At 34.0% G+C, this 27,110-nt stretch overlaps 1 protein-coding gene and 2 long non-coding RNA genes across 4 annotated transcripts; 1 reads left to right on the top strand and 2 right to left on the bottom strand.

Annotated features, from left to right (window-relative positions):
* Positions 1–3,282: 3,282 nt before the first annotated feature.
* On the top strand, positions 3,283–7,327 carry LOC107954301 (uncharacterized). 2 transcript variants are annotated; one of them, XM_016889812.2, is made up of 13 exons: positions 3,283–3,564; positions 3,865–3,962; positions 4,109–4,191; positions 4,338–4,464; positions 4,634–4,697; positions 4,797–4,894; positions 5,003–5,087; positions 5,611–5,734; positions 6,099–6,200; positions 6,306–6,370; positions 6,540–6,621; positions 6,777–6,856; positions 6,936–7,327. In XM_016889812.2, the coding sequence occupies exons 1-13, from the start codon at positions 3,344–3,346 to the stop codon at positions 6,991–6,993; spliced, it is 1,287 nt and encodes a 428-aa protein (XP_016745301.1). In that variant the 5' UTR covers positions 3,283–3,343; the 3' UTR covers positions 6,994–7,327. The 2 variants fall into 2 exon arrangements, with proteins under 2 accessions (XP_016745301.1, XP_040953601.1); XM_041097667.1 differs by lacking the exon at positions 6,936–7,327 and having other exon boundaries at positions 3,301–3,564; positions 6,545–6,621; positions 6,777–6,858.
* A 10,532-nt stretch (positions 7,328–17,859) lies between these two features.
* Positions 17,860–20,185, bottom strand: LOC107954300 (uncharacterized). Its single transcript, XR_001699490.2, has 2 exons — positions 18,753–20,185; positions 17,860–18,518 (listed from the first exon to the last, which is right to left on the bottom strand). It is a non-coding gene; the product is annotated as an uncharacterized lncRNA (long non-coding RNA).
* A 3,924-nt stretch (positions 20,186–24,109) lies between these two features.
* On the bottom strand, positions 24,110–25,468 carry LOC107956676 (uncharacterized). The gene is made up of 3 exons (XR_001700195.2): positions 25,324–25,468; positions 24,545–24,599; positions 24,110–24,469 (listed from the first exon to the last, which is right to left on the bottom strand). It is a non-coding gene; the product is annotated as an uncharacterized lncRNA (long non-coding RNA).
* Between the last annotated feature and the right edge of the window lie 1,642 nt (positions 25,469–27,110).

A 27,110-nucleotide genomic window follows, 5' to 3' on the forward strand; every position in this document is an offset into this window, starting at 1 on the left:
TTTCCAAAGATAGCCACAAATGTTTTCCTTTTAGAGTCTCGCCATGAAGGCGTCCTTTTAACAGTGTTTGTCACAAGGCATTCATTTAACTGAAATAGCCTCAAAGACACCCTTTTAACAGAGATCGCCACAAGGGCTTCCTTTAACAAAGATAACCACAAAGGCTTCCTTTTAATAGAGATTTCCACAAAAGGCTTCCTTTTAATAGAGATTGCCACAAAGGCTTCCTTTTAATAGAGATTATCATAAAGGCGTCCTTTCAGAGATAGCCACAAAGGCTCATTTTTACGGAAATTGGTGTTTTTGACAATAGAAATTCACCTAAACTCACAGTCGTAAGGTTTACCCCTCATTTTCTAGTACTCACCCAACCGTCCTTTAAATATTTTCCATATGATATCATAGCCCAGTCATGGTCTTACACTATATGGTCTTCAGAGCACCATAAACTTTTCTTTTTAGAGATTTGTGTTTTTAGTCCCGATAGATCCGTTTAGACGACTCTAGAGACAAACACAAACACTTCATGCAAATTTATACTTGATGGACTCATTCACATCTGACTTGTTCGTACTTGACAAATTCGTACTTGGCAGACTCATTGACCTCAGAGATCATTTCCATATTCCATACGAATCATTCATGCAAGTTCATTATACATGCATAATACATTTGCAAGATTCAACTTAGGGACACACCTAACTTGCTTCTTTAACATCTCTAAACACCAGATAAATGCTTGGCTGCTGTAAAGAGACGTGTACGAGAATACATATATTTACATAGTCCATCATTTGTCCTTAGCCATTGTGTTAGAGTGTAGCTGGTATCTAAATAATAACACTTGGCGCGTCATGTCTTCTTGGCGACGTCCTTATTATCCGAGTTTCCTTAATATCTTACTAGACTTGTTTTTCCTAATGATTTATTCTTTTCTAAGGTAGTTTCTTGCCATAGTCCAATATTGGTTACGCGTCCACTTAACACGTTAGGAGCATCAATGGTGTGGACAACACTTCACCATTTGAAGTAACACTTAGTTTACTTATTAAGTTCAGAGCTCGCCCAAATGCCAGACGTTATCCTACTTTTAAGGAAATCTTGTTCAAACATCATGGTCTTAGAGTTAGCTTAGAGGGGTACCTCACATTTCTTCTAGTCCTATTATCTTAAGAAAAGGAAGAGAAAAAAAAATATTTTCTTCTTAACCTATCTTAAACGCTTCACTTAACCCTAAGTTTTTATTGAAACTTTTTAAATATTACATCAACCATTGGGTGGTCTTATCCAAATCTACAATTTCCAAGAAAATTAATTGAGTACCTACCTTTGGTCCTTAACTATCTCGGTTCTCGTTTGGTTGGTTCCTGACTATTGTTCCTTCCATCTTGACTGACTTAAAGCCAACCTTGTAGGATACCTTACACTACTAATGTAAACTCGCATCATTATGATCGTTTCCATTGTCCATAATGGAGTTTGCCCACTTTATGTACCATCAAAGCTTTTAATTTATAATGTTAAACTTTTTCAATTTTTCAATTTCTCTTTTCTTTGAAAAAAAATCAATTTCTAAACTTTATATTTTTTTAGTTGAACTTTGTATATTTTTAAAATTTAGATATATATTTTTTGAATTTTTTAAATTTAGAGTTTTTAAAAAAATAAAATTTAGGACAAATTTTATAGAATATTTATTTTTGTAAATTTAATTTATTTTTTCAATTTTCTAAAATTTAAATACCTTTTTTAATTTCTTAAAAAATTGAAAATTTTTATATATTATTTTGACTTTCTAAAATTTATATTGGGCCATTTACCAATAAAAGCTTAATTTTTTTATAAATTTACTGAAATGAGCTCAGTATTTTATTATTTACCGGAATGAACCATTTTTCGGCAAATCGCGTCCATGCCAGCGCGATGTCAGGGGACGTGCTAGGAAATCGCGGCCACGTCAGTGCGCTTTGCTGACGTGGCAACAAATCGCGTCCTCGAGGGGGCGATTTGTTGCCACGTCAGCAAAGCGCGCTAACGTGGCCACGATTTCCTGACTTGTAGGTTTTTTTATTTTAGGATTTAGGGTTTTAGGGTTTTTAGGATTTTTAGGGTTTTGGAGAAAAAAGTAAACAGATAAGTCGCGCCCACGTGTACGCGCTTCTTTATGGAAACATCTGCCCTTGAATCTACAAATGTTGAGCATGCATTCACTGAAATACTAACTCAAATACATCATGTGATCAGTCGAAAAGTACTCGAATGAGGGAATGATCAAACAACATTGCCCAAGGGACAAACCATCAATGTCGGCTCTCGGGATGATGTTTCAGCTGTGAAGAAAAACGATTGCTGTTCTGCATAATTATTAGATGATTCCGAGTGTCCAAATTTGCTTCCTCATTAAGCACAAGCTTTCCTCACCGTGGTCTTTCTCGAGATCTTTCGTTGAAGACGAAGAAATCATAGCATTCCAGGGATTTTCTTATAGTTTGTTCAGACAGATCTAGTTTTAGCATTTTAAATGTTTTTCAGTAGTTGTGGAGAATAAATTTTAAATTAGCTATCATAATGTTTTGTATTTTCAAAGGAGTATTTTATGTAATATAACAAATAAATAGGGATAATTTAGGTATTATAAATAATTTAAATAATTTAGTGCAACTATATACATGAAATTTCATTAGATGGGCAAGTCGCGGCCACGCCGAGGACGCGATTGTTGCCACGTCCGCAAAGCGTGCTGACGTGACCGCGATTTGCCGAAAAAAGCCCATTCCGATAAATAATAAAATACCGGGCCCATTTCGGTAATTTAAAAAAAAGGCTTTTTTTGGTAAATTTCCCATTTATATTCATATATTTTAAATTTTGATAAAAATATTTTTAAAACTTTTTAAATTATTTATATATTATATATAATTTTTTTTACGTTTCTAATCAATATAATATTTATCATTAAAAAAAAAAAAGACTAACGTGGTCCGTTCTAATAATATCACATGATAGTCTTAATTTTTTTAACACTGGAGGCGAATTTGGAATTTAAGCATCAATCTAAGAAGAAAAAATGTTTTAAGTAGCGAAGTGAATAATCATGGATTGATCGGGTGCCAAATTCAGCATTGAGCTATTGTTTTTTTATAATTTATGATTATACAAATACAACCATTCGCAAATCCCGTGAAAATGAATGGCTGGTGAACTGCAAGCCACGTCAAAGGTAGCAAAATGATTCATCCACGTCATCCATAACGATAAACTGATAAAACGGATATAATGAATAAGATAACAGAGCTTTAGATAGCAGCTAATCAACCAACCCATTTTCATTTTCTCTACAGTTATGGCTCCATCTTTGCTTCACTTTAAGACTGCAGCAGCTGTTGCTATGGCCTCTGCAAAAGCTGCTGAAAATGACAACGTAAGTAGAGTTCAACTCCCGGACAAGACAAGGAACTCTCGGGTCCTTGTCCTGGGTGGAACTGGTCGGGTTGGAGGATCTACTGCCACTGCTCTTTCCAAGCTTTGCCCGGATCTTCGTATTGTCGTCGGTGGTAGGAATAGGTTAGAGTGCCAAAACCCAGTTTTTTAATTGTTTGGTTGACGAGAAAATGGAAGGAAATTGAGGTGAAAAAAAGAAAATGGAAGGTCTTTTGGTATCGATCTGGATTGCAAAATTCTGGAATTTTGGTTTATGCTAGCTCAGTGAAAGCAATTTTTTTAATAGATATTTTGTTCCAATTCGGCTTGGTAAAATATAAACAAAAAACCTATCAGTTGTTTGGTATTTGTACTGTCTTTTGTTATGCAATTCCTCAATTTTCTTAGTTAAGATGTTGAGTGTTGGAGTTACGTGATGACTAGGGAAAAAGGTCCTGCCATGGTGGCTACGCTAGGAAAGAATTCCGAGTTTGCAGAAGTCAACATTAACAACAAAGATTCATTGGAAGCAGCTTTGAGTGGTGAAGCCTCTTTATGAGACTATCTATATATTTTCTTTTCTGTATCTATATCATTTCTGCATGTTGTCGAACAAATTTGAAGAAATTTATCTGGAAAAGGTTCTAGGATACTCAAACCATAGTGAGAATGGTTTTTTTTTCTGCAGATGTGGATCTTGTAGTTCATGCTGCAGGACCTTTTCAACAGTCACAGAAGTGTACTGTCTTGGAAGCAGCCATAGAGACCCAGGTGAGGCAAAGGTAATTCTTATGTATGAATTTCTTCTTTATTTCAGTGCCCTGTGTTTTTTTTTATGTGATACATAATGTTTTATTGTATGGTTTAGTACAAAGCGGATATGATAACTCGGAAATTGTTCTTGTTTATCATAACAGACTGCATATCTCGACGTTTGCGATGATACAAACTATGCGTTCCGTGCAAAATCGTTCAAGGATAGAGCAGTTGATGCAAATATTTCAGCCATAACTACTGGAGGAATCTATCCTGGAGTGAGCAATGGTATGGAAATTCTTTCTATTTGTTCCACAACTTAAGAGCAGAGAACTTGCTGGTATGTAACTTTCAGTAAATAGGGCTACATTAGTTAGTGACTAGCTAAAGCCTTATTGCATTGCTCACTAAACTTCTATCTTAATCCCAGAGAATATTGATGGTTTTGATATGACAGTGATGGCAGCGGAGCTTGTTCATGCTGCAAGAAGCGAAAGCAAGACAGAACCAGATAGGTTAAGGTAATTACACCTTGCTAATGCTTATATGAAGTCCAAAAGTATTTCTTCTTGAAAATCTATTTCCATTTTATTACATCTTATATGAATGTGCATTCTCAGGTTCTCCTACTACACGGCAGGCAGTGGCGGTGCTGGGCCAACTATATTAGCCACTAGTTTTTTACTGCTTGGCGAGGAAGTTGTTGCATATAATAAAGGTGAGTACTGAGAAATTTTTTTAAAAAATTTAATCTTTTTTACATAGTTTGAAGTTCTCACCATTTCTGTATAGGATGCATTACGTGATTTAAGTATTATTTGATCAGGACAAAAAATCAAATTAAAGCCCTTTACCGGAATGCTCAATGTAGACTTCGGAAAAGGCATTGGAAAGAGAGATGTTTATTTGTTGTAAGTTCTCTTAAGAAAGTCTTCTTCTTACTAGGGTAAAACTTTCTTGCATAAGTCTGAATCATTAGTACATTGAATTAGTCATTTCTACTCTAATGGCATTTTAATAATCTCTATACTTGTCTTCAAGTCCTGAACAAGTCTAGTATTGTTCCGTAGGATTTTATCTTCCGGCTCTGCCCGAGTACCTGAAGGGACAGAGTAGGAGCGCCTCATAGAGTGCCTGGAAAGGCAAACCATGCGTGATTGTGCATGGCTGGACTCAAACCCATGCCCTACAGGGCATTTATGGGTGAGACTGCCAAGTCCAAAAACCTTTCAAGAAAAATGCTGGCATGCAATATGTCAAGTTTCAAATGACATTTTCTTCGCAATTTATATCTACTTTTGAATATAGATTTTTTTTTTTTGTTCTCGGTGCTAACTGCTTAGTTCACATCGAATGTTGTTCGGTGTAGTTGTTCAGCTCCTATCTAGCGACCTTGTTTCCATTAGAACAACAAACACTGAATTATTTTTGCAGGAACTTACCTGAGGTACGGAGTGCTCATGAGATCTTAGAAGTACCAACTGTCAGTGCTCGATTTGGAACTGCACCTTTCTTCTGGAATTGGGGAATGGAAGCCATGACAAATCTTCTTCCTGCGGTATGCTCTTATATCATATGACATGGTTAATACTATCCTTGATAATGAGCCGCACTTTTCCGGCTTAGAGAGTGGCACAATGTATAAATTAATGAATATCAGCAATAGGAATTCTGAGATCCCAACTCCCAATCACGCTTTGAATTCTTAGAGGAAGTGATAACAACTTGGCTGATGTTCACCAGTGATAATCGATCAACTATTGGTTCAGATAAGATGTTAAAGGGCGGCAGCAATGTGTGACTTTCCAGGCTTTAACTTCAACTTTTGTACCAGACAATTAACAACGAAGTCCGAATTTAGTAGTTATGTTTTCATCTCCTTTAAACAAATGCATCCCATTATTATCAAGTAAATGTTGCAGGAATTTCTGAGAGACAGAAGCAAAGTCCAACAGTTGGTTGAATGGTTTGATCCACTAGTCCGAGCAGTTGACGGAATTGCCGGTGAGCGAGTTTCAATGAGGGTATGATACTAAAACTGAGCAAACTTTAACGGATAGTATTCCAATAGTGGTTTTATGCTACTCGATCATATGTGAATCAAATATTTTCTGTTAAACTTTTCCTAGGTTGATCTGGAATGCACAAATGGACGGAGTACACTTGCTTTGTTTAGTCACAGGAGACTATCTGTGTATGTAGAAAGCTTCTAGAAACAAGTAACTTTGTTCAATAAAGCCTCTGCCCTTAAAATCCCTTCAACATGTAACTTGTAGAAGGCATCAAGTTTAATTCATTCGCAGAATGGTTTTATTCGATGTCACAAAATAGATATGAAGAATATCGAATTCCGTATATTTCAGGGCAGTGGGAAACGCCACAGCTGCTTTTGCAGTAGCAATTCTTGAGGGAAGCACGCAACCTGGTGTTTGGTTCCCAGAAGAGGTACACAAAACAACTAAATACCTATGTTACCATGACTCAATTGAGTGTCGGATTGTAGCCCCAGTACCTGACATATGTGTAATGGGTGACATAGATGCACTTTAAGTTTATATTTAAAATGTTACTAAAAATGTTGCATCAAAATGTTTATATAGCCTGAAGGAATTGCAGTTGAGGCTAGAGAAGAACTGCTCAAGCGAGCTGCAGAAGGAGCAATAGCATTTGTGATGAATAAGTAAGTCCAAGAAGTTAAAATCTCTCTCGACCCATCTTCCCGTCACACTCTTTCTCTAACTGAAGTTTTTGGTCCGCAGGCCACCCTGGATGGTTGAAACAGACCCAAAAGAGCTTGGATTAGGAATATATGTATGAGAATGCTCGGAACTTAGTCGCGTGCCAGCCTGCCTTTTTTGTGGTGAATTTTTGGTATGGATGAATTGTTGATCCTTGTGACTAAGGTCATGTCAGATGCTGGAAATTACATATGATTTGAGGGACTTGAGCTTGGGTCATTTTTGAAAGGACCCATTTACTTTACAGTCTTCGATTCTAGGTTGAATCGAACCCATCTGAAAATCTTAACCCTACTGTAATTTTTGTTGTTAAAAATGTTGAGGATGTTCTTTGGAATACAGCTGAGGTGATCAAAAAATGTACCCAGTATCATCTATTTCTTGATTCATTAAAAGAAATTTTATGTTTTCTATTTCACATGTTTGCAATTTTATGTTTGTTACTGTAGGACATGTGAAACGAAGGAAACTGAAAAGGTTGGGTCAGGCGATAGATGTTAAAACATAGCATCAATACAACCTGAGTAGGAAAAGAATAATAATGTCATTTCCTTTAAAATCATTTTGGTCACACATTGCATTTAAAAAAAAAATTGAATTCAAAATTTGAAAGTGATATTATTGAAAAAAGAGAATACACAAACTAATTAGTCAAAGCAAGAAAAAACCACACCAAAACAATTACCACGAAGGAATCGTAAAATAGCATCCGATGAAGACCGGTGAACATGCAATGCAAGTGAAGCCATCCCATCCGCCATTCAGTGACGCTCTTTGAAAGTATATCTTATTTTAGTTCCAAGCAACCATCCCTCTACTGGATCTAACCACAATATTATTATAGAAAACATTAATGTCATAAGTAATTATTCTTATTTTTTTAAAGGGACCAATTTACTCAACTTTAAAATTGAGAGAGATTGAAGAGATTCTTTTACTTTTTATTTACATCAATTTTGTACAAGTAAAAAGTATAAATCTATAAGGCTTGGTCACTAACGTTTATATATTTTGTTAAAATGGGCTTTAATTGTATTTTTGAACCTTTTTTGATCATCAACCTTTGTTTTTTTTTTAAGTTGCTTTTTCTAACCGTTTTAATGACTGTTAAAAAGTTAAGGGGAATGATGTGAAATATTTTTAATGAGATTTAATTTATTACTTAGATAACCCAATAAGATAATTGCATGTGAAAAATAATAAGATACTTAGATAACCCAATAAGATAATTGCATGTGAAAAATAATAAGATAAATAAATAATACATTAAATTTAAAAAATAACTCTTAATTTATAGAAAATAAAAATAAATATCAAAAAAAAAATTAACTCAGTAGAAAAACTTATCGATAAACAAACATATGAAAGATTGAAACTTTTTAAAAGAAAAGAAAGATTAAAACCTTGAATTTATTCATTAAATCTGTTAGAAAATGCAGTTTGAAAAAAAAAATCAAAGGAGCCAAAAAAGACATAAAAATACAATTAGTCCAATTTTGACAAATATACAAACATTAGTGGCCAAATTTATCATTGCACGGATCTATAATGTGTCTATCTTTTAAACATTATACATACATACTTATTTAATATTGTGCACGTGATATTGTGTACAGTAAATCTTTGAATAGTAACACCATGTTTGGTTTGGTGTATTGGCATAGCCAATACACCCCTAATCGGTGGGCCCCACCTAATCCGGGTGTATTACGTCGTTTGGTTTGATGTATTGGTAAAACGCACCTAATCCATTACCTTCCTAATCGGTGAAAACTACCGATTTCTATTCCCCCTCTTTTGCCCAGATTAGCTACCGATTTAGCATCACCTCCATGATTTACCCTCCCCCGATCCCCTTTGTTTCTCTTATGTTCCTTCATCCGATTTCCTTCCTTGTTTCTTTGCTTTTCTTTTCTGCTGATTTGCTCCTAGTCCATTACGCCTCTTTTCTGCCAATTTGCTCCCTCCGTTTCTTTTCTTTTCTTTTTCTCTCTGCCACTCTTTCGATTGCCTTCTCAACCAGTCGACCTTTTTCTTTTCTTGTTCTCTCTGTCACTCTTTCGATTGCTCTCAGTTGGTGGGTCTCCAGGTTACTGCAACTGAAAGGTAAAGGAATGAAATCACTGTAATGAGTTTCAACTCTCTTTTTTCTTTTCTTTTCTTTTCTAACTCTCTTTTTCTCTCTGTAATTAGTTTCAATGGTTGCCTTGTAGTGTCTTTAGCTTTTTTTTGCATCTTAGCAGATTCGAATCACTGCATTGTTAGTGCAGTGACTTCTTCATCGATTATTGCACTGTTAACCTAATCGGTTTCCCCTTTTCTGATTATAGGTTGTTCTTCATATATCTCTGCCCCGATCAAGTTAGTACAGGTTAGTTTCCCTGATTGCATGTTTCTATTGCTGTTTATTTCCTTTTGAGTCATCATATATCATTGAAGTAAAAGAGATGTTTATCTTCATCTGTTGTGCATGTATTGGATTGAAATATAGATTTGTTATCTCGGTCTCTGTTATCATTGATTCCGTTTATTATGTTCTTCATCATTTAGCACAGGAAGATACAGTGCTGGGATTAATTTCATCGATTTTTGCTTATGTCTGATTAAATCTTGATTAAGGATGATCTTGACAGTGCTGTATGAAAGAAACATTATAAAGCATTATTATTCTATACTACCTTTAATCTATCCCATTAAATCTTACTCAAACTTTATCATTTTGGTATGATCTAATAATTTCACTATTATAAAACTATTTTCCTTAAAAGAATGTCACATTATAAAACCATTCTCTTAAAAGAAAATCGAAAAGGAGGGAGCAAATATATGTAATTACTTAAACAACAAATAGGGAGGTATTAAATTGAAAAAAACAAAATTTAGATGGATGTCAAAAGATTAATGTTACCAAAGAAACGATAAGAAAGCATACAATTTATTGAATCATGATTTTAATTATGGATGAATAGACAATGTGATGATAAAATTTGGAAAGAGAGAGAGAGAGAGCCAGTGATGATGGCAACACTCCCCTTCAATCCCTTTGCTCTTGTACTACAATTGTATTTTGAGGTCATTTTAAGTTGCTTACGAAATTCTTCAAGTTTGTATCCATTGATTTTTTGATAAATAAAATGGCGACTTGATTTTTTAATCAAATGTGTTTTATCTTAATTTCATCGTTAAGTATTTTCTCATGAGTATAGTGATAGTGCATCTTTACATTCTACATTCGTGCATCAATGCATCAAAAGCTAGATTCTTTGCTAGTTGTATTACCAATTGGTTGTTGCAATACAACTTAACTGCATAGTAACATGCTGCTTTAGACATTTCAAGAGTTGTACTAACCATATGTACATCTCGTGCTTCCGTTTCTATTGCCCTGTATTCGGCCTTTGTGCTTGATCGTGGCACAATAGGTTGTCTCTTGCCATAACAAGAGATGACAGTGGACCCCAAATAATGTGTGTGGCCATGGTTTTCTATTCAAAGGCAGCCTGTTTGACTGGAAATATGAGATTGCTTGCTTCATATTTGAAGAATTTATAGGCGATTTCAATTTTGTTGCATTTGTATTGATATTGTTCTTGATTTGTTCTGAAATTGTTTTGATTGTCTGCTGGAAATTGTTTTGATTGTCTGCTGGAAATTGAATTTGTTTATGTTAGTCAGTAGAATATGAAAACAATTTACTTGATTTGTTCTTGATTTGTTAGTCAGTAGAATGTGAAAATGGATATGCTAGTGACGAAAATGAGTTACTTGCAGGACATGTTCATTATTTGTGTTCTTAGATACATGAGATACACGTGATTAAACCGTTTGGTTGATAATTCACTATTAATAATAATTGATAGTAAATTTATATAAGTGAATTAAGATAATAATAAATTTAGATCTTAAAATAAAAATTGGATTTTTCTGATTTGCTAAAATGGAGATTAAATCAAAACGTGTGATTGATGATATGTTTTCATTTACACCAATTAAAATCAGTCGAATTTCGGTGCTAAAAATTTATAAACTGATTATAAACTGCTTCTGTCGAACATCGACGAGTTAATTTCGATTTAAACTTATTACTATTTGAATTCAACTCAAGTATATTACATTTATCTTTGAGAATGTTGAAGTTTTACTAAAAGTATTATAAAGGTCCTTTCTAATATGAAATATGAGTAAATTGGTTGTTTTGGTAAATTTCTTTGAACAGTTTTTAAAAAGTACAAAAGAAGACTTATATTTCCATATGAAAATAAAATATTTGAAGTCTATTAACATATACTAGTAAAGTTGTAATTTATTAGTACGTTAATGTCGGATATTTTGTTTAAGATTTTCAAATAATCGAAAGAATATTATAAATTTGAAATTAAATGGGATCACAATCCTGCATTTAATTCTATATAAATAAGATGTGATTGATATAATTCAACTATGAATATTGAATGCCAGTGAATGAAAATCAACAAAATAGATAGGGCCTTTTATGTTTATAATGGATTCCATATTATACAAATTTGTCTCTTTGGTTTTCCTAATGTCACATTATCTTTAATATATAAGTTTATATTTTATTAATCATAAATAATAATAATCAAAGTTATTTTGAGAGTGGAAGTTAAAATTCTAATATAATCGATAAAATGATACATTATTTATAGCTAATGGGATCTTGTAACTCGGAAAATCAAATTCGAAAAAAAAATAAACATTCCTTGATAAAATATATATTTTAAAATAAGTTGTATTCTATAATATTTTTTGCTAAATTATATAAATAAGCACTCGATTATTAGTAAATTTTTAGTTGATTCATTTGATTTTAAATAATTACATCAATAATTAAAATAAGGACTTTAATATTTCATTAAAATAAGGACTAATCAATAATTAAAATAAGGACTTTAATATTTTATTAAAATAAGGACTAATCAATAATTAAAATAAGGACTTTAATATTTCATTAAAATAAGGACTAATCAATAATTAAAATAAGGACTTTAATATTTTATTAAAATAAGGACTAATCAATAATTAAAATAAGGACTTTAATATTTTATTAAAATAAGGACTAATCAATATTTAAAATAAGGACTTTAATATTTTATTAAAATAAGGACTAATCAATATTTAAAATAAGGACTTTAATATTTTATTAAAAATCAAGAAATTTAATATTTTAATAAAGAAATTTAAATTTGGAATGTTATAAAAGTTTTAAAACAAGAGAATGAAGATTATTAAAGCAAATCCTCATTCTTATAAAAATAAATAATGTTGCTTAGAAAATATTCACATTTGAACCTACCATGTGAAGAAAATCTAATTAAACTTGGGTCTCCAAATTCATATTTATTGAACCCTTTTTTAATAATTAAAATAAGGAAAATTATATATAAATTTGTTGCTTTACAAAATAAACAAGTTTTGATACCTTAATTACTATAGTTAATATAAGGGAGGGCAAGCAAGGATCTAGCTTCCCTTGAATAAAATAGATTTATTGCAGTATTAAACCTTCTAATTATTTAGTAATACAATTTAATCCTTTTTAGGATTTTTTTTGTTAAAAAAAAATTGGCCAACCAAAATCGCTAACTTTGTTGCAACGATATCATTTAGTAGATAATTTTTTGCTTCGTGTGTTCTAAATTTGTATTGTTTATTTTTATTTGATAATGTGTAATTGCAACTTCAATTCATTGATAGTGTGTTCCAATTTTAATATGTTGCAGTAATGGCTCGTCTGCCTTTAATTGCACAAAGTGTGAGGCGTAAAAGAATTGGTCTTGCATTGACAATATGGTTGGAAATCTGTAGAATTGCGATTTGGTTCTTATTTAGAATGGGTGCCAGCCTTAGCCTACAGACTTATAGACCAAGGATTAGGTCCTATACCTTAGATTTTTATGCAAAACGAGATTATGTGAAGAGGCTTGTATATGCTAGTGACGAGACTTGTATTGAACAAATTAGGATGAATAGAACTGCCTTTTTTAAACTATGTGAGATGTTAGAATTGATAGGGGGATTGAAGTCGTCAAGGTTCATGCTTGTTGATGAGCAAGTAGCAATGTTTTTACATATCATCTCCCATCACCTGAAAAATCGAGTTATCAAGCATCGCTTTAGAAGGTCCGGGAAAACTGTTAGCAGAGCATTTCATAGTGTTTAAATGCTTTCATACGCTTACAAGATGTCTTATTTAAAAAGCCGGAGCCAATTACAGCTGATTCTTCTGACACAAGGTGGAAATGGTTTAAGGTATTAGACTGAGTTTTATATATAGCTTGTACAACATTTAGTTGACTTAGATTTAAATTAGTATTCTAACTCAAGGTTTTATATCATGTGATATAGAATTGCTTAGGTGCTCTTGATGGAACCCACATCAAGATTAGGGTGCCAACAGTTGATAAACCTAGATATCGAACCCGAAAAGGTGACATAGCAACAAATATGCTAGGTGTTTGTACACCTGAGATGCAATTTGTTTATGTTCTTCCTGGTTGGGAAGGTTCAGTTGCCGATGGACGGGTGCTTCGAGATGCCATTAGTAGAACACATGGACTAAAAGTTCCTCATGGTAAAGTGTATAGTTAGAGGAATTTAAATTATTCATTAAGATCAAACTTTGTGTGCTGAATTAATCATTTATTAAAAAAATTATTTTATAGGTTGTTATTATCTAGTTGATGATGGATACACAAATTGTGAGGGATTTCTTGCACCATTTAGAGGACAGCGATATCATCTGAACGAGTGGCGTCAGGGTTATCAGCCAAGTTCTCCGCAAGAGTTTTTTAATATGAAACATGCCTCAGCACATAATGTCATTGAAAGATGCTTTGGCTTATTAAAACTTAGATGGGGAATACTTAGGAGTCCATCGTTTTATCCTGTAAGGGTGCACAATAGAATTATTATTGCATGTTGTTTGCTCCATAATTTTATTCGAACCCATATAAGTATTGATCCCATTGAAGCGGAGGTAGGAGAAGGATTACCTACTAATGTGGTGGATGACGATGAACCTAATATCACGAATATTCATCCATCGGATGCTTGGGCTACTTGGAGGATGGATCTAGCCAACCAAATGTTCGATGAATGGCAAGCATCTAGAAATTAGTTAGGTTTAGGGACAAATTGAGTTACAATTAATTTGTTGATGTTATTTTATGTATCTAGTTTATGAAACTTTGGTGGTGTTTGATTAAAATTCTGTATTGTACTAAACTTTGTTGAATTATAATTTACTTATCTTTTCATTCAGCATGTGTTATTTCATTAAATTTAGTATTGAGCTTTTGATTCATGATATTGAACTAACGATATAATATTATAAACTGTTCACCTTTTGATTCATGATATTAAAAACAGTAAATAATGTTAATTTGTTTTTTTTCTTAAGATAATTATGTCAGGTGTTCCACAATCACATGCTTCTTCTCAAGCTTCTCGAGGAAGCAAAAGAAAATGGATTCCAGAAGAAGATGCAACCTTGGTTTCTTGCATGGTTGATTTGCACAATGTAGGAACATTTAATACTGATACCGGGTTCAAGGCCGGTTATTTGAAGCTCGCACACAAGCCTGCTACCAAGCAGGAGCAAAAAAAGGAATATGTTGATTGAATTGGGACAAGAAACCATCATAAGCCAGCCAACAAGCCTAACCGTCCCTATGTCATCGGGGTCAGATACCATGTAGCCTTTCTTTCTTCCCTTCACAAGCCAAGTACAAGACATACCGGGAGTACAAGCGCTTGACCATAGGAAGAAGGAAGATGACACTGCTCTGACATAAGCGATTAGAAGATCTGATCTGAATTTCCTTACGTTGGTTCAAATAAAGCAATAAGAAAGGACTGACGCATCAGCGAAGATTCTAAACTAAAGAAAAGAAAGGTCTTTTCAGCTCAAAGAAATTCAGAATCAAGACGAATTGTGACTAACCCCCCTAGTCTAGGATTTAGTTGAATATGATAAATGCACTTCTTGAAAATGGGGATAAAGTCTGATTTTGAGCCAGAGATGGGATTGGTTTACCAAGAGCAATTTTGAAGGCGAAGCCAAATATTGAATCTCGGATTAGGTGCCTAAAAAGGGAATGGTCAGTCGTCTACGACATGTTTAATGGCCAAAACAACAGCGGTTTTGGTTGGGACGAGCATAGGCAGCTCGTTGTTGCTGAAGATGCAGTTTGGAAATCCTATGTAAAGGTAAAATGTATTTCAAGTATTTATTTGTTTTTTTACAAAACTTATAACTAATATGATTTCCTCATTTTTTAGAGTCATAAAGAAGCCTCTCAGTTCAGACATCATTCTTTCCCTTACTACAACCAGCTTATTGCCATATACGCAAGAGATCGGGCGACTGGGAAAGACGCTCAAACAGCTGCTGATGTTCTTGAAGAAATACATGCTGAGGATGAACGTACTACAGATATGAATGAAGAGAGAAACACATTCTATGACTGTGAAGCTGACGTCTCTTTAGACGACATGGATGTTTCTGGTACAGATCCGCGAGGAGATAGAGACCAAGGGGTTTCCTCATCTTCAAACAAGAGAAAGAAGAAATCTGATGCTCGTGATAATGTGTATTCTTCATTTGATGAGGCTGCCACTTTGTTGGGGGAAAAAATCCAGGCCGTTGGCGATCAAATCAGTAGGAGTATTGCCTCCGAAGTGGTAGTTCAGCAGAAGTCAGAAGAACATCAAAAGATGAAAGAGAAAGCTTCAAATTTATATTCAGCCTTATGGTCAATTGAAGGTTTAACCGATGATCAGCGGTATGATGCTTTGAGTAAAATTCCCGATCATCCAACTCAAATGATCGTTTTCTTTAGTCTACCTTCTGTTGCCCAATTGGAATGGGTCAGAAGATTTCTTTCTCTCCATTAAATATCAATGTTCAAACTTTTTGATGTTGTAAAACTATATAACATATGGATTATGACGTACAATTTCATTTTCATCTAACATTTTCTTAATATAAGTTAATTATGTTTATGCAGAATATAATTCTCAAGTTATATATTGATTTTAGTAAATTGATATAAGAACATTTTATTATTAAGAATTTTATGAAATTATATATCACTATTAAATTATATTTAATATTAATTATTTTAAATTGTATAAATTCATATAAGAAAATTTATTATCAAGAATTTTTATGAAATTTAATATTAATTATTAAATTATATGTAATAATTATTATTTTAAATTATAGAAATTCATAAAATATAATTTATTAGTTATAATTATTTTAAATTTTATTAAATCATATATTTTAATTAAAATATATTTAATATTAATTATTTCAAATTTTCATTTATAGTATCATATATTATGATTTGAGTAAATTCATATAAAAATATTAATTATTAAGAATTTTATTAAATTATATATTTTAATTATAATATATTTAATAATAATTATGTTAATTTATATTTTACAGTATCATATATTATGATTTGAGTAAATTCATATAAGAATATTAATTATTAAGAATTTTATTAAATTATATATTTTAATTATAATATATTTAATAATAATTATGTTTAAATATGATTAAATTATTTATTATTGATATTAATAATCTTATTAAAATTTAAATAACAATAATAATAATTTACCAAAACAAATTTCTGCTAATTATTAAGAATTTTATTAAATTATATATTTTAATTAAAATATATTTAATAATAATTATGTTTAAATATGATTAAAATATTTATTATTGATAATAATAATCTTATTAAAATTTAAATAACAATAACAATAATCATTTACCAAAACAAATTTATGCAAAACAAATTTATGCTAAGGGTATTCTAGTCATTTTAGTTTTTTCCATTATGCTATTACACATCTATTCCATTCAACCAAACACAAAGTTACTATTACGCCTCTATTCCATTACATTCAACCAAACAGTTGATTTGCTATTACACCTCTAATCCAATACACCTCTAATCCAATACAGCGAACCAAACGCTCCCTAAATATTTAAAGTGAATATTAAGATAATATATATTAAAGGTGATTTGTATTGAAATAAATGCTTAATTATAAATAAAAACAATTACTTTCTTTTGGCCATAATAAAAAAAAATTACTTAGTGAATATTTAAAGTAAATATTAAGATACATTATTACTTGGTAGTGGTTATTCATTTTAAATATATATTTTAATAAAAAAAATCCTTTTATTACTTATAATCGTGAAATTTAGGTAAATATGTTATGACTTAGAATGTTTATATATTTAATTCTAAAGATTTTTTTTTGATAAAATAGTTCAAAGATATTTAAACAATATTGTTCTACCAAATTAATAAATTCATATGATTAGTATAACAGATATACAAAATATTGATGAAGAATTTTTTGAAATCATAATTTAAGTCAAAATTTGAAATTAATGGCACATGTTCACACTTTAAATTTTCTTATATATAGGTTGCTTGATTAACATGATTGCCTTGGATTATATTCTATCATTTCCTAATAAATGTCATGATTTGTGATTGAGTCTTAACTTAATTGGTATGAGTATTGTTGTCTATGCAGCAGGACGTGTGTTCGAGTGTATTAAAGCGCATAATCCTAAATAGGTTGGATAGCTCTCAGCAATAGGTTGAGAAAGCGCTATGGTATAGCTTTCGATTTTTTATTATTTTAATTTTAAATTTTTATGATATATTTAGTTTATTCATGGCACTAGCTCAATCTAAGTATTTTTTTTTATAATTGAAAATGGAAAATAAGATTGCTTGAATCCAAGCTGTTATCCTTTCAACTCAGTAAGTATGTTGCATTATTATTTGATATGATGATCAAATATCTGAAAAAAGTTATAAAAAGAACTGTTTGTGTTGGTTGTATGTGATTTAGGTGCAGGAGCAATAGGCATATGCAATGGAAGAATTGCCAATAATTTTCCCACTGAAGAAGAAAATAAGAATTTATGATCCAGATGAGGCAACTCTCTAGGCTCTTAGAGAAACAAACATAGAACTCATCCTAGGTGCTCCAAATGAGGACCTTCAATATTTTGTCGTTGCCTCAACTACAAATGAGTGGGTTCAAAAGAACATAGGAGCCTTCTTACCCGCCATTAAGTTTCGATACATTGTTGTCGGAAATGAAGTGAAGCCGACTGATGCAGCAACACTATATTTCTCCCTGCAATGCAAAACATTTACAATGCTTCGGTGTTTGTAATCTTAGATTAAATTAAGGTTTCTACATCAGTTGATACATCTTTGTTGGGAAATTCGAATCCTTCTTCAGCTGGATCTTTTAGTGCTAATGCAACAACTTACATTGCACCAATCATCAGTTTCTTGGCAAGCACTGGGACACCTCTTCTGGCGAATATTTACCCTTACTTTGCCTACATCAGTGACCCGAAAACCATCGACCTTAACTATGATTTGCATACGGCTCAAGCAACCGTAGTACGAGATGGCACATTGGAGTATCGAAACCTTTTCGATGCCACATAGGATGCCTTGTAATCTGCTGTTGAGAATGCCAGGAGTGTCAATACGGAGATTGTTGTATCGGAGGCAGGTTGGGCATCTGTCGTAGTGCTAAACGTTAGTTTAAAGATTGGTTGAGGTTGTTAGTTTGTTGTCAAAATTTGTTAATTAGTTGGTTAGGAGCAGTTACCTTCATTTGGGTATATAAAATTTATCAGTGTATTCACTCAAGATAAGAAGCATTCAATAGAAAATTACTCTGTTGTTTTCCTGGTTTTTCTCTATCAATATATTCATTCATGTATGATATCTAATATAGTATCAGTCGCCTAACCTCCTGGGGTCTTCATCCGCTGCTGCTCCATGGCTAATTCACAAGATTCCACGTCTGTTGATCGTTCTACTCCATCTTTTTCCAGCTCATGGTTGATTCAAGCTTTCCCTCATCACGACATAGTAAAATTAGATGAGAAGAATTTTGTGCTTTGGCAGCAACATATCTGATTAATCACAGAAGGATATGAGCTGCAAGGATTTTTAGATGGTACACTACCTGCTCCACCTAGGTTCGTTGCATCTTCAGATGGTGTTCTGACTCCAAACCCAGAAGCATTCGTCTTTTTTCAACAATAAGCTTTTAACCTCTTGGTTGCTATATACTATTAGTGCATCTTTACTGTCTTCTTTTACAGCCGTTAAAACGGCATATGACATCTAGAGTATTGCCAACCGACTGTTTGCTGCCTCTACCGGTGTTAAAATTTCCCGAGTCAAACATGAGTTGCAGCCCCTCAAAAAAGGTGTGTTGACTATTACCGAATATGTAGCCAAGGTTCAGAACATTTGTACTCTACTTGAGGCGTCTGGTTCTGTCGTTTCAGAGGCCGAAAAGGTAGAAGTAATTCTCACTGGTCTTTCGTCGGAGTTCGATGTCGTGTTAACTCTCGCATCATTTTCGTCGGAGACCCTCCCATTTCAAAAGTAGATTGATGCGTTGATGGAGTTAGAGAGTCGCCAGACACAAACAGTGAAAGAAGTGCCGATGCTTACGAACGTGGCTGAAGCGTCTCCAGCTGTGGCAGTGACCGAATCAGATTGTCGTTCTGGGCGTGATGGTCGCTTCTCGTCTGGCTCACGTGGGTGTGGTGGTTTTCGTCCTCGGATGCAGTGCCAGATATGCAGCCGGTTTGGTCATCTTGCACAAAGATGTTTCTATCGATTCAACCGTGACTATGGTGGCTCGAGAGAACCAAGTCCGGTTTGATTTTCTGGCCAAAGTCTGCCTAGCAATTTTGCTAACCGATCTACTATTTTTGATGGACATGGGCGGCATCTGGAGACTGTTTCAATTTCGTGGGAAGGCTGGCCGTCGTCTTCAACGTTTGGAGGGATTCTAATATTTTTTATGATGGTTTTGCTAGGTATTCTGATGTCCCACATATGCTGTATGGTTAGTATGACAGACCGCAAAATGAACCTGCGTTTAGGAGTAATTGGGGCCATGGTTTTGGGCGCGGTATGGAGCGAGAATTGGGGCGCCATTTTGGGCGATATATGGGCCAACAACAATTTGGACCAAATGCTGATGTGTCTAAGCCACCTATTCTAGGCCAGCCGTTTGGGCTAAACAATTCTAGTGGGCAAACAAATGCTGGTTCGAATTTTGGGCTAAACAATTCTACTAAGCCGCTTAATGGGCAGGCAAATGCTGGTCCGAATTTTGGGCTGAACAATTCTAGAGAGCCCAATGTCAATTATGTGGGTTTTAATGGTTCTTTACACAATGATGGTCCCGAGGTTACGTGGCAAACTAAACCACGTGCTTGAGTACTCGATATTGACTTTTCACAGGGTGTTGGGTTGCCCCGAATTCCTGATTTTCATGCATTTGATTTTTCAGTTGCTACACAACATGATTCTAGTTTTGATAACACTGTTTCATATGTTCCAGTTCCAGTAGGGACCTCATTCTGGTACCCAGATTTAGGGGCCACTCATCATGTCTGTCAAGATGCTTCTGGTTTAAATGCGACAACTCCATATTCAGGTACTTCTTCTCTGGTAATGGGAAATGAAACTCCCACTAAAATTTCGTCTATTGGTAATACAGTTCTACCTACAACAAAGAAGTTATTACATTTTTCTAATGTTTTGTGTGTACCCAGCATCCGAAAAAATCTTATGTCTGTGTCACAATTTGCTACTGACAATAATGTTTTTTTTTCAAATTTCATCCGTCTTATTGTGTTATTAAGGATATCCAGACACATGAAACTTTGCTGTGGGGACAAGTTTGTGATGTTCTCTATCAATTTTCGGCTAGTTCGGCTACTTCATCCGATTCCAGTCTTGTTATTCACAACACCGGGTTCAAGAGTGTTTTTCTGATGATGATATTTTTACTCTGTGGCATAAAAGACTTGGTCATCCTTCTGCTACGGTTGTTAAACATGTTCTTGACAAGTGTCAAATTGTTTCAAATAAAAATGCCTTGACAATGTTTGTGTTGCCTGTCAGAAAGGGAAATCACATAAATTGCCATTTTCACATTCTACTACTAAATATATGGAATTGTTGGAATTGGTTGTTTCTGATTTGTGGGGACCAACCCCTGTTGCTTCTAAGGGTAATATGTATTATATTTCGTTTGTAGACATGTGTAGTCAGTTTACCTAGGTTTATTTGATTAAATGTAAGTCTCAAGCACTTGACTGTTTCCTTCAGTTTCAAAAAATGATCGTCATACAGTTTGGGAAGAATATTAAAAATTTCAGAGTGATTGGGGCGGTGAATTTCGTGCCTTTACATCGGTTCTAGCTAGTCATGGGATTCTTCATCGGGTTTTTTTGTCCATATACTTTAGAACAAAATAGGGTTGCTAAGCGTAAACACGGACATATTGTAGAAATCAGACTTATACTATTGGCCCAAGCTAATATACCTATGAATTTTTGGGGATATGCGTTCTGCAGTGCTGTTTATTTCATTAATCGTCTGCCTACTTCGGTTTTTAACGGTTAGTCTCCGTATCAAAGTCTTTATGGTCATGAGCCTACGTATGATCATTTAAGGGTGTTTGGTTGTTGTTGTTTTCCGTATTTACGACCTTTTGTGTCACACAAAATGAATTTTTGTTCACAATCATGTACGTTTCTGGGGTATAGCTCTCAATATAAGGGCTATCATTGTCTCACACCAGAGGGTAAAGTTGTTATTTCTCGTCATGTTGTGTTTGATGAAAGTCAATTTTTGTTTCATTCGTCTGCTCTGGACACTGTTCAATCTTCTTCTAGGTATTCTACATATGTTCTTGTTGTTCGGACCTCTTCTGTTCAGTCTATGGCAGAACCTAGCAGCACGGATGTTCTGTCACCGACTGTACATTTGTCTCCTGTCCCAAATTCACCGAATGTACATTTGTCTCCTTTCCCAAATTCACCGGCTGTACATCTGTCTCCTTCTCAAATTTTGATCGATCTATTTCAGTTGAGATCTCAGATCCATCCACAACAGATAGTCCGGTTGATCAATCAATGTGTCTCCGACTATTCCTTCTCATCCTACCAAAAATACGTATGCTATGTTACTCAGTCTAAAGTAGGAATTTTTAAACCTAGGGCCTTGTCAGTCGACATTGTAGATTTTGAACCTCGAACTATCGAGGAAGCTCTTGATCATGCAGAGTGGAAGTTCGCAGTTCAAGCTGAATTTGATGCTTTAGTGGCCAACTGTACCTGGGAACTGGTTCCTGTACCTCCTGGTAGGAAAGTAATTGGGTGTAAATGGCTTTTTAAAATTAAAAAGAATCCTGATGGGTCAGTTAGTCATTGGAAAGCTCGGTTGGTAGCAAAGTGTTGCTCTCAGGTTCCTAGGTCAAACCTGCTACTATATAGACCATTTTATTTGTTGCTGTATCTAATGAATCGAAACTTCGCCAAGTTGATGTAAACAATGCTTGTTTAAATGGAGACTTGACTGATGAAGTCTTCATGCAGCAGCCTTCGAGATATGTTCAGTTTGGACCAAATGGTGAATCATTGGTGTGTTGTCTAATGAAGGCTTTGTATGGATTACGATAAGCTCCTCGTGCCTGGTTTGAGAAGTTGAAACAATTTATTCTCTCTATTGGTTTTGTCTTATCTAAAGCTGATGCTTCTTTGTTTGTTACAGATTCAACCAAATCAACCGTCTATATCTTGGTCTATGTGGATGATATTATTATTACTGATAGTTTGACTGATGAAATCAATTGTTTTGTTCAGTAGCTACATAACCAATTTTCTCTAAAGGATATGAGTGAGCTTCATTAGTTTTTAGGGATTGAGGTCAGTGGGTCCTCCATTGGTAGTCTTCACTTGTGTCAGCGCAAATACATTCGAGACCTTCTTGACAGGAGTTCTCTGATTAATGCAAAGAGTGTTCATATACCAATGGTTAATTCCTCGACTTTGTCTAAAGATGAAGGTGATCGACTTGTTGATCCTATTGAATATAGAAGTTTAGCTGGTGCTCTCCAATATGTGGTTCTAGCTCGACCAGATATTGCCTATGTTGTAAATCGTATATGTCAATTCATGCATGCACCTACTACGGTTCACATGGTAGCATTAAAACTTATTTTGCGATATTTGCATGGTACTATCACTCATGTGCTGGTTTTTCGACGATCCGACAGACTATCTTTAGTTGGATATGCTGATGCCAACTAGGGTCTTGATTTTGATGATCGTCGGTCTACTACGGGGTTTTGTGTTTATTTCGGTCATACTCCTGCTTTGTGGTGTTCTAAGAAACATCAAGTTGTGTCCTAGTCTACGGCAGAGGCTGAATATCGAAGTCTAGCGGCAACTTCTAGTGATATTGCATGGTTAGTTTCTCTGTTAACAGAGTTACAAATCAGTTCTGCTGATCCTCCTACAGTTTGGTGTGACAATTCAAGTGCAGTTGCTGTTACAGCTAATCCAGTCCTACACTCCAAGTTCAAGCATGTTGAACTTGACTTATTTTTTGTTCGTGAAAAGGTGGCTAAAGGGTCTCTCATTGTTGGTGAAGTTCCAGCTTGTGATCAAGTTGCAGATATTCTCACTAAACCATTGTCTGCATCTTTGTTTGCTCGATTTCGAAGTTTACTTCGAGTCTTACCCGTTCAGAAGCTGATTGAATGTTAAATGTTAGTTTAAAGATTGGTTGAGGTTGTTAGTCTATTGTCAAAATTTGATAATTAGTTGGTTAGGAGCAGTTACCTTCATATGGGTATATAAAATTCATCAGTGTATTCACTCAAGATAAGAAACATTCATTAGAAAATTACTCTGTTGTTTTCCTAGTATTTCTCTATCAATATATTCATTCATGTATGATATCTAATACGAAGAGACGACTACTACAATTGGCAATGCAAGCACTTACTATCAGAATTTGGTGAATCATGTTAATGGTGGAACTCCCAAAAGGCTTGGAAAACCTATAGAATAAACTTATCTGTCCGCAATGTTCGATGAAAATGAGAAAGGTCCGGCTGAAACCGAATGCCATTTCGGCCACTTCTACCCTAACAAGCAGCCCAAGTATAATTTTAGTTTCAGCTAATTGGAGAAGGGAAAGCTGTAGACAAGTAATAAATGTTAGCAAAGATAGTTGAAATTTTATATGAAATTCAAGTGGTATTATGTCTTCATGAGGTTTTCCAAGTTTTAGAAATCTAAAATTTGCTATTATTATCACGGGTAGCCTTTAAAAACACACTATAAATACATTGAAAACAAAGGATACACTAAACGTTAGAGCTATGAGTATGTAATTAATTGTTAGGGTTGTGATCCCTTGACCTTTCCCCCAACAATGCATTATATTCTTCTCTGAGGGTGTTGTATGTGTGGGTGAGGTTATGGAAAGCTTGTTTCTTCTCATCCAGGTTATCATTCTTCTTCTTCTTCATGTGCAGGTGAAGCTTGAGAGCTTGGATTTGTGTGTTGAGGTGTTGGATCTTTTGTGTTTTCTCCTCATGCACTTTCTGCAGTGTTTCCAACTCCGATACGGCTTGAGCTTGAGCTTTTAACAGCACAAAACAACGCCTTTTAGTATATATGAGTGTAAAGTGAAAGAGAAATAAAAAGAAAGTGGTACCTGGAGGATTATTGCAGGAGCTGTTACTGCGACCTTCCATGATGTTTACAGATTCCTGAACAAAATATTTTTAACAATCAACTAAATTAAATCCAAGATAAAACTGGATGGTATGAAATCCTGAAAGGTTTACATATGTATTTCCTATTGCAGTTTGTTCTGTGAAGGCATTATAAGCCATTTGTCCACATATGCCAGAATTACACTAGTCTCTTTCTACAATCTTCCATTCTTTTTTAGATATGAGTCGACTTTGAATCTCTTGACTCTACTACATCTCTATTTCATCAAATTTTCTCTTGTCAGAATTATGAGTGCTCTATTTTGCATCAATGGAAGTATGAACTAAGTCCGCTGACGCATGCCGCCAACGTGTCAACATGTGTGCCCAAAATTTTTTATTTTTTCTTAAAAAAAAAAAAACTGGTCATCCAATTGCCATCTTTACTTGGTAGCCTCCATTTGAATTTTTTTTTACACAATTTAGAGATCATAAACTTTTAAATTGGATGATATTATGCATTTAAATGCGCTGCAGTGGGATATGGAGGATTATGCTCTTAATTAACGTTGGAATATGTATACAACTTCTTAATAAAAAAAATGAAATATCGGATTAAACATAGAAACTTGATGGTATCAAAGTTTATGTTCTACAGAAAAACTTAAGCAGCAGCAGTTAATACATACATACAACGTAAATCTAGTGGCAAAGCCTTCTAGGAATCGCAAGAGGTAACTGGTAAGTAAAAGTGTAAAACAATGGTTGATAAACTAACCTTTTAGAGTAGTGTGGATATATCCATGAAAGTGCAGATTGTTGTGTATCTTTTATTTGTTGGGGTAACAATGGAACAACTTTTACGACTTTAATATGTGAAACTGAAACTTGGAAAGTTTAACACCGACACATGACAAAAAGGTGTGATGAGATGAGCGCATCTTCTTTTTTTATGGAAACAATATATTGAAAGCCATATAGATTTTAACGCACAGATATGCTGAGCCCAAGGACTGTAAAACCCAAACACACGTCCAACACCTTCCACTTTTGATTCAAGGAATCATCATGAAAATTAAAATAATCAAATTTAAAAATAACTAAAATGTTCATATTTGTAAAATAAAAAATATATATATTTATAAAAGTGAAGGATAAAGAATCGATACCATCATCATCGTTATAATTATTGTTGATGCACAAATTAATCAAATAGCTAAAAATGGATTATAAAATGACCTAAAATTGGGTTAAAAGAAATATATATATATAATTAAAAACAATTTTAATTAAAAATCCCAAATTAATTAAGGAAAAGGCAACAGATCCATTTTTCTTGGGCTTTAAATTGGATTGATTTTCGTATTTTGATGGATTCGTCTATCTTTCTATTCAAGTTATAAAGTTAATCGCTTGACTAATCCAATCATAGTTCAGCATCATCATCATCAGCTCCAGCTTCTTTCCATTACTCTCCTTTTTGAACAAAACAATTGCCAAACCATCAGTGCTTGGGGTGAGCAATCAAGTCATTGCGCAAGGCAATCTTTCAATCTCTAATACGCTACGTGACTCGAATTTCAGCTTGAAGTTTGGGTATGGCTCGATTGTGAGTCAAGTCAAGAAATTAGATGATCAATCATCCTCTGACTAAAACCTGCGAGGTTACTCGATGGACTTGCTGTAAAGGGCACTTCAGGAGCCAGACACAGTTGCAGGTTCCTTTTCTTCCTCCTCTCCTTGTTGGTCAGCATGATCTGTGGATGCTTGCTTTCCCTCGAGCCATTTAGGAGAGAACTTACGCTCAACAACAGTTCTCTCAAGGTGTTCAGTGGCTCGGACAAGTTTAGGATTTTGCTTTAAAAGGACAAGTCTAGGATTCAAAAGTCCCAAAATGAACCAAAACATAACTAATTTGTCAATTATAGCAAATTCACATGAAAATATACTCAAGACATAAAAATCCACATAATGGCTTAGGTACATATCCAAAACTAAGTTCAAAAGCAAGAAATTATAAAGATTAATGAGTGTAGCTAAGGCGCAAGGTCTTGGATGCTGGCGCAACTGAATCAAGACTTGTAGGCACTCCAATTATCTATGCATAGAACAAACAATTCGTACGCTGAGCTTTTTGAAGCTTAATGATGCTAACATAATCAAGTTAATAATATATAACATTAAGACATACTAACATATAAAAAGATTAAGTATATGTGTTTCACATAGTCAATATAATATTAAATTGGCCGTTTTAATACATTTCTAATAACACAATTCAAATCACTTGATATATCTAAACCATACTTGGACATTACCTCAAAACATTACTTAACATATTTTCATGTATCATGATCATCGACAACTCCAATTCATAACTATTATTACCATATTAAATCATAATCAAAATATGCCCCTATTATCCAAATGTGGAACCATGAATGGATATACAAATTAAATCCCTATAATATGCCTCAAAAGTTGCACACAAGCGTTAAGTGGGCAAAGGTGAGCTAATGTGTGTAAAAACACAATTTCCCTTAACAAACCAGTAATGCACACAAG

The sequence above is a fragment of the Gossypium hirsutum genome, chromosome D07, assembly GCF_007990345.1.
Source record: "Gossypium hirsutum isolate 1008001.06 chromosome D07, Gossypium_hirsutum_v2.1, whole genome shotgun sequence".
NCBI lineage: Eukaryota > Viridiplantae > Streptophyta > Magnoliopsida > Malvales > Malvaceae > Gossypium > Gossypium hirsutum.

Excerpts from the sequence above, each read along its gene's own strand:
- LOC107954301 (XM_016889812.2), top strand. The coding sequence starts at position 3,344 with ATGGCTCCATCTTTGCTTCACTTTAAGACTGCAGCAGCTGTTGCTATG. Across the intron at positions 5,735-6,098 it reads TGACAAATCTTCTTCCTGCG|GAATTTCTGAGAGACAGAAG; the intron begins GTATGCTCTTAT and ends TAAATGTTGCAG. Across the intron at positions 6,622-6,776 it reads GTGTTTGGTTCCCAGAAGAG|CCTGAAGGAATTGCAGTTGA; the intron begins GTACACAAAACA and ends ATGTTTATATAG.